The 12,507-nt window shown below is 39.4% G+C and overlaps 1 protein-coding gene across 3 annotated transcripts in view; it reads left to right on the top strand.

Moving 5' to 3' along the window:
* The first annotated feature begins 2,064 nt into the window (after nucleotides 1–2,064).
* LOC127808960 (carboxypeptidase SOL1) overlaps nucleotides 2,065–12,507 on the top strand; it is a 90,221-nt gene continuing 79,778 nt past the window's right edge. Inside the window, exons 1-5 of one of the 3 annotated variants that reach the window (XM_052347713.1) lie at nucleotides 2,065–2,468; nucleotides 2,705–2,771; nucleotides 2,896–2,991; nucleotides 3,482–3,512; nucleotides 3,605–3,661. In XM_052347713.1, coding sequence (XP_052203673.1) covers nucleotides 2,369–2,468; nucleotides 2,705–2,771; nucleotides 2,896–2,991; nucleotides 3,482–3,512; nucleotides 3,605–3,661 — 351 coding nt within the window. In that variant the 5' untranslated portion in view covers nucleotides 2,065–2,368. Of the gene's footprint in view, nucleotides 2,469–2,704; nucleotides 2,772–2,895; nucleotides 2,992–3,458; nucleotides 3,513–3,604; nucleotides 3,662–12,507 lie in introns of those variants that run through there. The other 2 variants (XM_052347712.1, XM_052347714.1) reach the window with 2 other exon arrangements.

Genomic DNA, 12,507 nt, shown 5'->3' with positions numbered 1-12,507 from the left:
TTATATCTGTGTTATTAACCTGAGCATTCAATATATTTTTAATTTTTGTAGTTAAATTTTATAAATTTTGTTGAAGTATAAAATAAATAAATAATTATATTATTAAGTCATTGCCATCATAAACAAAGGTTGAAACCTAGTCCCCATCCCCCCGGGCTGCTTTCTAACTTTCTATTTTTATGAGTGTTTGTTAATTAATATATATATATAAAAAAAGATAAGATGTGAAAAATATTAAGATTTTTAATATTTTTAATATATTTATTAAATTTATTTGGTGATTCTTAAAAAATAAATTATGTGATTTTTTGTCTAATATTTTTTAATTATACTTATTTTTATCTTTCTAGATAAACATATTTTGACGTATGTGTCTTATGGAGGATTTCAACAAATTTAACAAATAATTTGATAAAAAATTTATAATACTTCATTAATTTATCTTAGTTGTTTCATATTTTGATTCGAAAAGTATTCTAGCCTTATTTTGATATAATCTTATCTTACTTATTTTAATAAATGATACCTTAATATACATAATATCATATGATATGGATATAATTTTTAATATATTTATTCTAAATAAACGCAATCAAAATTCTAAAATTAGTTGGGTTTGTGAAACTGTGAAATTAAAATTCCAATTATTATGGAATTGGTTTCAAACGACTTATAAACAAACTTTGCTAATAATACATTGTCTTATTACGAGACAAGTAACATTTTTTATGTGATGTCTCAATCATCAGATAATAGAATGGAGAGGCCAACCTAATTATTTTGGACAATAAGCATAATAATCGAGAACAAAACACCTAGAAAGTAACAAAATTATACCTGCAATAATATATACAAGGTAATGGCAAGAATGTAGAAACTAATATTGGCGTATTACTAACCCTTGCATTGGGCAGTTAAAAGTCAATGACATTCTCTTTTTATCTATTTTGTAATATTCTAATTGGATGCAAAAATTTATCTACTTTACAGTTATTCCTATCTTAACATTACAGGAAAATACTACTTGTACAAATAAGTGAGTTACCAAGAGAAGAATTAAATGTGCCAAATTACAAAAATGCCCTCACCCAATTTACAGATTCACCACCTCTGTCCTTGGTTGTCTTCTCTTTTCTCAGCCATGGCCACCTCCAGCAAGCTCCGCCTCACCTCACCTTGCCTTGCCTCATCGTTGCCCCACGTCTCTTCACGATGCGCCTCACCGCCTTTCGACATGCTTCGTCGCCTTCATCTCACCCTGCGTCGCCTCGTGACGTGTCTCGCCGACTGTCAATACATTATGTCATCGCCCCGTTGCAGCACCTCATGCGATCACTGCTGCATCCTGTCATCACCTCGCTGACTGCGACTGCACCATCTCGTCACCTCGTTGCTGTCGCCTTTGGATGAAGCCTAGTTATGCTTTATGAATTAAGCCCGATTAGACTTTATGAATTAAGCTTGATCGGGGTTCATGATGAAGTCCAAATAGGATGAAGTCCGAGTAAATAAGTCCAGACTTCATCATTAGATAAGTTCGAATCGGACTTCATATTGGATTTCGTCATCGGATAAAGTTCGATTCGGTCATCGAATTTGTACATATTCTTAGTATACGTAGCACGGTCATGACATTGTATTAGTAAACCTACAGATACTTATTCTATTTCTAAATGAGTAGCACTAAAGTATTTTTAAACTATTCTACCTATCTTATATAACCACCCAAAAATACATACACGTGTGTGATAAATTATCACGTAAACGAAAGATTACTCATTGGTACATCATCGAATGCAACTTTGATATCACTTGTCACAAAAGACAATAAAAATGAGGAGTTGACCTTACTCATTAAAGTGGCCTTGCCCGATTTTTTTATCGGTTCAATTTTTTTGTATTTGTTCGATTTTTTTAATTTTTAGTTTGTTCAATTTCTTAATTTATTTGATTAGTTCAATTTGATTGTTGGACTATTCACACAATGTCAGTGTATTCGAATTTAGCGTTTCGGTGGCTCTCCATGATTCAGTTGTGCTTCTGCGTTGTAGGCTGTCACCACTTGCTGGTCAATAAACAATAAAACCAGCTTAGGCCGAAGCCCACCCAATTCGAAGCCGCGCCACGACTAATATAAGGAGGCCATGTCCATGGCCATGTGATCGTTGCTTTGCTTCCTCCGTAAAAGCCTCTGGAAGTTGGACAACCAAACTCTTCCGCGTGCCGATCGCCTCTTTCCTTTGCCCCGCCGCATTCAACGCTCCTGTAACGGTCGGAATCGGACTCGACGAATAAATCAACGCCACAATGACTCGCCGAGAGATGAACCTAGGTCGCCATTGATTTGCCGAACAAGAACGACGACAACATGAGGCTGATTCTCTTTCTTCTCGTTCTCTCTCCCCAACTCTCTCCCTTATTGCGCCCCGCCTCCGCCAGAGGCGGCGAACGGGGCGGCAATTCGTCAGGTATTTGCTAATCGAGACTTCGAGACTCCGATTCTCTCTTTTTCTTTTTTTCCATTTTCCTGGGTATCGGAAATATCACAAGCTTAATTTGGATTTCGCCTCTAGGTTTGCCTACTCGAGGATATTTATTGGTTGACAAAAATAGCAGCGTTAGAAGTTAGAACAATCGATTATCGCTTCTGATTTGGTACATGCCTTTTTTTATTTTGCTTCTTTAATTGTCCAATGTCTGACAGGCTTCACGGGTCATACTTACGTGGGTCGGAGAAGGCTTTTGCTTGAGGAAAATCACCTTCAGAAACTGTAATATTGAATTTTTTTATATAGTTTCCAAATCGCTGTTTTATGAACGATATTGATTTGCTAATTTCTTTAATCTTAGGTTTGAAATTAAGTTCTGAAGGGGAGTTAATTTGTGTCTCTGCAGTGATAAGTTAGCGCAAGGGTACATGTCTAATTCTGAGCTTGAGATGGAGGTTAAGTCATTCGGTCAGAGATGTGCTAACATATCCAGGATATACAGGTGATTATTGAGAAATAGATTTTTGCCTGGAAAATTTGTTAAGAACACTATAACTTCTAAACATATTTAAAAAGTACTATAGTTTTGAAACTATTTACAAACTACTACTAATTTTTTCATGTCTGCATCTCTCGCCAACATGGCAATTTTAAACAGACAAAACTTGCTCCCGTGCAAAGCATCGGTAACTCGCTCCCGTGAGGAGTGAATTTTTTACTCTGTCAATTTGACCCGCCAACACTTGATGTTGACATGGAAGAATTTGTAGCAGTTTCAAAACTGTAGTATTATTATTTTTAAATATGTTTATAAATTGTAGTTAAGAACTTTTATTTTTGCTTGAGTGTGACTAAAATTAGAGAGCTTTAGCTTGTTGTTGACTTAAAGTAATAGAAATTCTGATATTTAGTGTTATTCCTATGTGTTGCATTGTCTATATTCTAACGTTTCTTGTTTCTCTCTTTGAGGGGTTTTCTTAATATGCAATCAGTATCGGGAAGAGTGTCATGGGAGTTCCACTGGTAATATCTTTTGTAACACGAGTTCATCTTTTATGGTAATTTAGTGCCTTAAAGTGCACTGTGCTTATGTTTTTTGCTTTTCCAAATAATAGTGGGTGATAGAAATTTCTGACAAGCCTGGAGAGAAAGAGGCTGAACCTGCTTTCAAGGTAGAGCACACCTTACCCCTCACTTACAAATCACGGATACACAGTTTATATTCTTTCTAGTAACTGAAGAAACCTACATAGCCATACTACTATTTTTAATACCTTTCAAGAAAATGATATACCTGTTCTTTTGAATTGGCATCAAATAACAGCTAATCCTGGCTTCACTAAATTCTGTTTTGAATAATATTTAATCCAACAAATTCTCAAAATTTGAAATTTTATTAAGTCACTCATGTGAAGGGATTTACTGCATCATTTTTCATTTTGGTGAGTCATTGCTTGATTTAAGTCACTTTTGTGAAAGGATTTACTGCATCATTTTTCATTTTGGTGAGTCATTGCTTGATTTATTAGATTTTTTTTCTTTAAATTTCACCATTTCTTTGCTAGGAAAAATTAACCCTTTCAATTTTGTTGCAGATTTCCTAATGGAAGGTTATCTGGGTTGATCTATAGTTCTTTCTTTCATTTTTATTTTTTTATTTCTGAAGAACAAAACAAACAAATGGTTGAGAAATTTAACTATGGTTAATCAATAGCATATATAATGACATACAAATTCTTAGCCTAGCAAGAACCACTAAATGGCATTCCAAGATTTTTGGCCAATTCCTCTAATGAAGGATAACACATTTTAGTTATCTCCTTCACATATATCCTGCTGACCTTATTGAAAAAAACTCTATTTTGTTGATCTTGAAACCTAGTGATGCCAAATGGTTAGAATTTGTTATTTTATTCTTTTAAGTTATAAATATGTTCATCTGACATGTGTAAGAATTGTTACATCCCTTTGCTAACTTTCCATATTTTTATTCTGTCTGGTAACTATAATTAATTACATGGACTTAGTTGACATGCAATGAAATTTAATAGCAAATTTCTAGGAATTTTAGAGTTTTGTTACGGACAATGTATTGTTTTTTTCTAAGGCCTTTGACGTTACATATTGTGGTGCTCTGTTTGTGTGGTCTGGGGGTGGGTATTTTTGGGTCAGAATGTAGCTGATCAGAAGGTAAGGAGTAGTGGTTGATCTAGGATGTGGGCTCAGCTCAGGCAGGGAAAAACAAAGTCCTTGACAGCCGGGTTATCTTAGGTTTAAAATAAAAAATAAAAGGTAATAAAATTAAATTAACTTATTACTAACATTTCATACTAAATTGATACATCTTAAAATTATACTTGATGAGGTTCATGTTTTGAAAGAGTTGTAAAATCAACTTATTGTTACTGCTATCGAATGCATCCTTATAATGCATGTAGGTAAGCAATGATTCGTCCAACCATCACACGGTTAGATTTCACATTCGTTTTTTTAACTGTCTTCACTGCTGGAAATGTTTTTTCCATTGTTGCTGTAGCAACATGTAAAGTTGATATAAATAAACAATAAATTTTAGTTTCAATAATAAATATAATTTAATAAAGACTACCAATTAGCTAGTAACACAAAAAAATATAATTAATTATCATTATTAATCACAAAACTAAGTAATTATAACATAAAGATGACTAATAAGAAAAAAAATAGAAGTCTTTCATTTTGTACTTCTAGAAGTAAAATCTTGCCACAAATTGTTGAAGAACTTCATCTTTTTCCAATCATTGAGAAAAATTTCTTTTTCTCTCTCCTTTTCTCCTATTTTTCTTTAATAAATCCAAGCAGCTTAACATCTTATTCAATAAATCCAAGCTGCATGTTGCTGTTTGTTTCCACCAAAAAAAAAAAAAAAGAGTTTCTTGTTTGGTAGTTTTAACTTGCATGGTTTGCTTGAAGTTGTGATAGAGGACCAAAAATCCAAAACTGAGTCAATTGTTGAAGAACTTTAATATTTCTTTGATCATTGAGAAAATTTTCCTTTTTTCTGTCCATTTATCTTATTTTTCTTCAATAAATCCAAGCAGTTTAATGTTCTTATTCAATAAATCCAAGCTACATGTTGCTTTTTTTGTTTCCACGGACAAAAAAGTGTCTTGTTTGGTAGTTTTAATTTTCATGGTTTGCTTGAAGTTGCAATAGAAGACCAAAATCTAGGAATGATTCAATAATATTTTTGATAGAAGTTGTGGTAGATTTAATTTCATTGTATTTTTTGAAATTAGAAAAACACCCATTAATTTTTATTATTCTTCAGAAACTTTATAAAAAATAAGATATACCCATTTTTCTCTTTTTCTTGGTCCTTGAATATTTTTAAAATATTATATAATAATTCATTATTTTCTCTCTTTTTGTTACTTTTACTTTTATTTTATTTTTTCTTTTTAAATTGACCTGATGTACACATTTTTTTCTTTTGGGGGGAGAGGGGGGTTGGAAAAAACAATTAAAAACCTCGCCAAATGTTTTAATTTTGTAAAATTGAGGATTGCCCCTGAAACAGAAACTTGCAGAAGAAAGAGAGAGAATAAGAAACGAAGAACTTGTCAAATTCAATTGAGATGAATACAATGAATCTCAATCTCAGAAAATACAATAGAAAGGCTAGCTTATATATAGCCTTGACCACCTCTCCTACATGGTGAAAATAACTATCAATCCTCTACAACTGAAAACACAAACTAATGATACAACCGACCAATCACAAAATATAGCAGATAAAATAACAAACATTATAAAAACAATAGAGACTAGTAGAGGCTACAACTGATGTGCCTCAGTCTCTTCCACATGCCCCTTCAATCTAGACCTCCTTGAAGCATTCTTCAGAGCTGCTACTGTAAATGTTAATTGCTGATACGTAAGAGTTACTTTAAGACCCATCTTATCACATAAGAATATAAATCTATCCTTAGGCAGGCTTTTAGTAAAAATATCAGCAACTTGGTACATTGTGGGGACATGACGAATCTCCACAGCACCATGCTCAACTTTTTCTTGAACAAAATGCACATCAATTTCTATGTGCTTGGTTCTCTGGGTTTTTGTCATAGCCCAAGGGTATAATTGTAATGGGTATAGTTGTAATGGCCGGTATAAGGGTGGTTGGGCATAATTGTAAGGGATAGTATAGTGGCAGAATTGTAATACTTTCTGGTTGCCAATTCCATTGGCGCGCGCTTGGGCAGTTGCCTAATTGTTGCGCCCCCACTTGTAAGTCCTACAAATAGAGATAAGCTGAGGATGGGGAACTCATGTGAGGATTATGCCACTGACTTCCTTTCCCTCTCATTCTCATTCACACATCTCTCGTTCTCTCTAAATTCTGCTCCTCTCTTTCCCTCTCAAATTCTTCCCGCCTAATTGTCCCTTCCAGAATTCCGGAAGAAACCTCTTCTACAAGGATTGAGCGTGATATTTGGTATCAGAGCCGCGACCTGGCAGAGAGGATGGCCGATGGAACGCGAGCGAAGCAGATGGAGGTAAGACTGGATGCGATCGAATTAGGATTGCGACAACACCAGGAACTGGTGGATGATCGGTTGGAGACGCTGGAGTTAGGGATCCGGAATACACAAGAGGAGATCCACAGGAGTCGATCGGAATACACGGCTACTTTGGATCGAGCCGTGACTGGATTACGGGAGGAATTCTCAGGTCTCAGCCAACAACTGTCGGCAGCGTTGAGCATGTTTGCTAGGCAGCCGAATGTCAGTTTACCGACGGATTTTCCCCCAAGGACGACAACGGCACCAATAATTACTGCACCGCTGAGTAGGCAGCGACCACAGGAACCCACGGAGGCAGGGGAGGGGGCACAACATAGGGGTCTAGGGGGTAACAATTCCGTTCAGACGGGGCTGAGGATGGAGATTCCGACCTTTGATCGTGATAGACCGAGGTGGTGGATACGCAGATGCGAATGAGTGTTCTATCAACATCGAATTTCAGAAGGTGATAAGGTATGTATGGCTGCCTCCTATCTTGATGATGTAGCGGATGCCTAGTTCCAAAATTGGAGTCGAGGCAGGCTGGACTTGAGTTGGCCAGAGTTTGTTAACCAACTGTGCAGAAGGTTCGGAGAGAAGACCAGATCGGATGTAATTGAGGAGTTTAACAAATTAAAACAGAATGGAACAGTGGAGGAGTACCAAACTAGGTTTGAAGAACTAAGATCCTTGCTATCCCTATCACAACCTTACTTAGACGAGGAATATTTCGTTTCGAGCTTTATAAGTGGGTTTGGATGAGTTAATTAGACCAACTGTTAAGATGCTATATCCCACAACTATGGCACAAGCAGCTGAGCAAGCTAGACTGCAAGAGCTTGCAATGGAAACGTTTACGAAGAGACATAAGTTGTCGACCAAAAACAGCAGGGAAGATCACATCTATGGGGGATATCACAAGAGTAGTAGCTTACAGAGTCCGCGGGGAGGACCTATCAGTAGGGTTCTCCAACCAGCGACTCAACCGAGAAGTCTCACACTGGACCAAAAGAGGCAACTAGGCCTATGCTTCCGTTGCGGCAAAAAGTATGGGCAAGGCCACCAGTGTAAGAAGCTACTGCTTACCATGGAAGGTCAGGAGGAAAACGAGGAGGAGGAAGCGGATATGGATGAAAATGAAGGAATATCGATGGAAAAAGAGGGAGGTGAGATATCAATGCACGCTTTGCAGGGCCAAGCAGCTGGTAGAGTGGTGAAGGTGACTGGGATGGCCCGGAAGAGAAAGATAGTCGTATTGATAGACAGTGGCAGCACACATAGCTTCCTAGATGAGACCACAGCCCACAACTTACAGTGTAATCTCCAGGAGACTCCACCACTGTCAGTATTAATAGCTAATGGAACCAGAATGGTTAGCCAATTCCGATGTAAGGGCTTCAAATGGCTGATGAGTGGAAGGGAATTCTCAGCTGATCTGAGAATCTTCAAGTTGGGAGGATGCCATGTGGTATTGGGGGTAGATTGGATGAAGACGGTGAGCCCCTTGATATTTGATTTCAACACGCTGGAAGTAACCTTTAATTTGGAGGGCCATCAGGTTACCTTACATGGGAGTCAAGAAACAGGGGATTGTAAGGTGGCTTCAGGGAAACAGATCCAAAAATTGCTAGAACAGGGGAGTACTACCGTGGGGCAGTTGCACTCCATTTATACAATGGACGTGGAGACATCATCAGAGGAAGAGCAGGAGCTTGCTGTACCCAGTAACACCACTTCAGCATTGATGGACAATAAGGTACACCTTCCTTTACCTATCCATAATCTGCTGATGGAATTTGGGGATCTGTTTGCTACTCCCCAAACCTTACCACCCCATAGAATCCTTGACCATTCCATTCACCTAAAACCCAACAGTGAACCAATCAATCTAAAGGCCTACCGGTATTCTCCCATACAAAAAGCTGAAATCGAAAAACTCATAAGAGAGATGTTGTCCCGAAACTTGATCCAACCAAGCCAAAGTCCATATGCATCACCCGTCCTCCTAGTGAAAAAGAAAGATGGAACTTGGAGATTCTGTGTAGATTATAGGCAACTCAATTCACTAACCATCAAGAACCAATTTCCTATGCCCATTATCGAAGATCTGCTTGATGAGTTAATAGGCGCTTCCATCTTTTCTAAGCTTGATTTAACCTCCGGCTACCACCAAATCCGTATGAGATCAACCGATTGTCCTAAGACAGCCTTTAGAACCCACCAAGGGCATTACGAATTCTTGGTAATGCCCTTCGGCCTCACCAACGCGCTTGCAACCTTCCAAGCGTTGATGAACCAAATTTTCGCTCCCTATTTACGCAAATTCATACTGGTCTTTTTTGATTACATCCTCATTTACAGCACCACCTTGGACCAGCATTTAACCCACCTTAAACTAGCATTTCAGATCCTCCGATTCCATCAGCTATATGTGAAGAGGTCTAAATGCTCTTTTGCAGAAGGACAGGTTGAATATTTGGATCACATTATTTCTGGCCGAGGGGTTAGTACCGATCCTCACAAAATTGACGCTATGAAGACCTGGCCCCGGCCAAAAACCCTGAAGGAACTAAGGGGATTCCTAGGCCTAACTGGTTATTACCGGCGCTTCATACAAGGCTATGGAATAATCAGTAAACCCCTGACCAATCTACTTAAGAAGAATAACTTTGGGTGGGGACCGGAAGCTGAGAATGCTTTTGAATCCCTGAAAACAGCCATGTCGCAAGCTCCCACACTGGCTCTGCCTGACTTCTCCAAGGAATTTATTTTAGAAACAGATGCATGTGACTCCGGCATAGGGGCCGTGCTGAGCCAGGGCGGGCGTCCAGTGGCCTACCTAAGTCAGGCATTAGCTCCTCGACATCAAGGCCTCAGTATATATGACAAGGAGTTGTTGGCAGTCCTCATGGCAGTCGAAAGGTGGAGATACTACTTGGAGGGTAGGAAATTCACCATCAAGACGGATCACGAGAACCTCAAATTTTTAGCACAGCAACGGGTACACAACCAGTTACAGAGGAAGGGCATAACCAAACTGATGGGTTTTGATTTTACCATCTTATATCGCAAGGGAAAAGAGAACAAGGCAGCCGATGCTTTGTCCAGAAGAGATGCTCCAGCTGCTTGTCAGGCCATTTCGGCTGTAGTGGCAGATTGGGTGCAAGACATTGCCCATAGTTATGACCAGACCCCCTGGATTAAAGAATTACTTATCTGGCTCTCCGCACAAGCCACTGATGATTCACCCTACCAATTAAAGGGGGGACTGTTGAGGTTCCAGAATAGAGTGGTGATTGGGGACGATGAATTGTTGAAGACCAAAATATTACAAAGCCTGCATGACTTTCCTATAGGGGGACATTCTGGGCTCAATGTAACCTACTAGCGGGTGAGGCAACTCTTTTATTGGAAGGGCCTACAGAAGGATGTCACCAAATTTGTTACAGAATGTACTATTTGCCAAAGGTGCAAACATGAGCAAGTTCCTTATCCTGGCCTCCTTCAGCCCTTGGAAATTCCCTCATAGGCCTGGGAACTCATCTCCATGGACTTCATTGAGGGATTACCAAAATCGGAAGGGGCGGACACTCTTTTGGTGGTGGTGGACAAGTTAACGAAATTCAGCTACTTCCTCACCTTGGCCCATCCATTCACAGCCACGGAAGTTGCACGGAAACTAATGGATTCAGTGTTCAAAGTCCATGGGTTGCCTAAGGCAATAATTTCTGATCGAGATAAAGTTTTTACATGTCAGTTCTGGAAGTCCCTATTTCAGGGATTAGGTACTAAACTTCATCTCTCGTCTGCCTACCATCCAGAAACCGATGGGCAGACTGAAAGAGTCAATCAGTGCCTAGAGACCTATCTTCGATGCTTATGCGTGTCCAAACCCAGGAGCTGGAGTCGTTGGGTAGCCTTAGCCCAATGGTGGTATAACACCAACTACCACACGGCTCACAAGCGAACCCCTTTCGAAGCCTTGTTTGGGTACTTGCCACCCATCATCCCAGCGGTAATGCATTATTCTCCTCAAGAGACATCTGCAGACCAGTACCTAAAGGACAGACAGGACGCTTTGCTCACTATTAAGTAGGAGTTGGTCCTAGCCAGTCAACGAATGAAGCAGCTAGCAGACAAACACCGCACCGAGAGACAGTTTGAGGAAGGCACCGAGGTATACTTAAAGGTGAAGCGATTCCAACAACACCTTTTCCACAAAGGACCCATCTCTAAACTCAGTCCTAAATTCTATGGACCTTTCAAAATTGTGGCAAGGGTAGGGCCGGTTGCCTATCGTCTTCAGTTACTGGAAGGAGTAGGCCTCCACCCCGTCTTTCATGTTTCCTTATTAAAAAAATTCATAAGCCCGTCTGACAGCTCCAGCACCACACTGCCGACCCCACTGGAACATGTTGAACCCACCGCTGAGCCAGTAGCAGTCTTGGATAAACGGGTGATCTACCAGAACCAAGCTCCCCTGACGCAGGTTTTAGTGCAGTGGTCCCACCTACATCCGGATCATACCTCATGGGAATACCTCCCTGATCTCCTGCAACGTTTCCCGCGAACCACCAGCCTATTGTAATTTCTTGGGGTCAAGAAATATTTTACGGGGCGGGACTTGTCATAGCCCAAGGGTATAATTGTAATGGGTATAGTTGTAATGGCCGGTATAAGGGTGGTTGGGCATAATTGTAAGGGATAGTATAGTGGCAGAATTGTAATATTTTCTGGTTGCCAATTCAATTGGCGCGCGCTTGGGCAGTTGCCTAACTGTCGCGCCCCCACTTGTAAGTCCTACAAATAGAGATAAGCTGAGGATGGGGAACTCATGTGAGGATTATGCCACTGACTTCCTTTCCCTCTCATTCTCATTCACACATCTCTCGTTATCTCTAAATTCTGCTCCTCTCTTTCCCTCTCAAATTCTTCCCGCCTAATTGTCCCTTCCAGAATTCCGGAAGAAACCTCTTCTACAAGGATCGAGCGTGACAGTTTTCAACTATAGATTTGGCTGCCAAATTATCACACCAAAGGATGGGTGTATTAGAGCACAAAAATCCAAGCTCATGAAAGAGAGATTTTAACCACAATAGTTCTCTCACTCTTTGTGCAACAACTTGATATTCAGCCTCCCCAACAGATCTTGCAACAACAGTTTGCTTCTTAGAGCCTTAAACAAGAAGATTATTCCCAAGGAAAGCACACCAACCATTAGTAGACCTTCTTGTGACCTTGCAATTAGCATGGTTAGCATCGATATAGACACTTAGAGGCAGATCAACTGATGAGGGAGTAAAAACCAGACCTAAGCCAACTGCCCCTTTAAGATAGCGAAGTAATCGCTTACAAGCCTGCTAATGTTGATCCTTAGGACAACTTAAAAACTGACTTAATTTGTTCACCACAAATGCAACATCTGGTCTGGTATACGTTAGATATTGAAGAGAACCAACAATGGTTCTATAGAG

The sequence above is a fragment of the Diospyros lotus genome, chromosome 8 (genome assembly GCF_014633365.1).
Source record: "Diospyros lotus cultivar Yz01 chromosome 8, ASM1463336v1, whole genome shotgun sequence".
Taxonomy (NCBI): domain Eukaryota; kingdom Viridiplantae; phylum Streptophyta; class Magnoliopsida; order Ericales; family Ebenaceae; genus Diospyros; species Diospyros lotus.
This window is presented reverse-complemented; position numbering and strand designations above follow the sequence as displayed.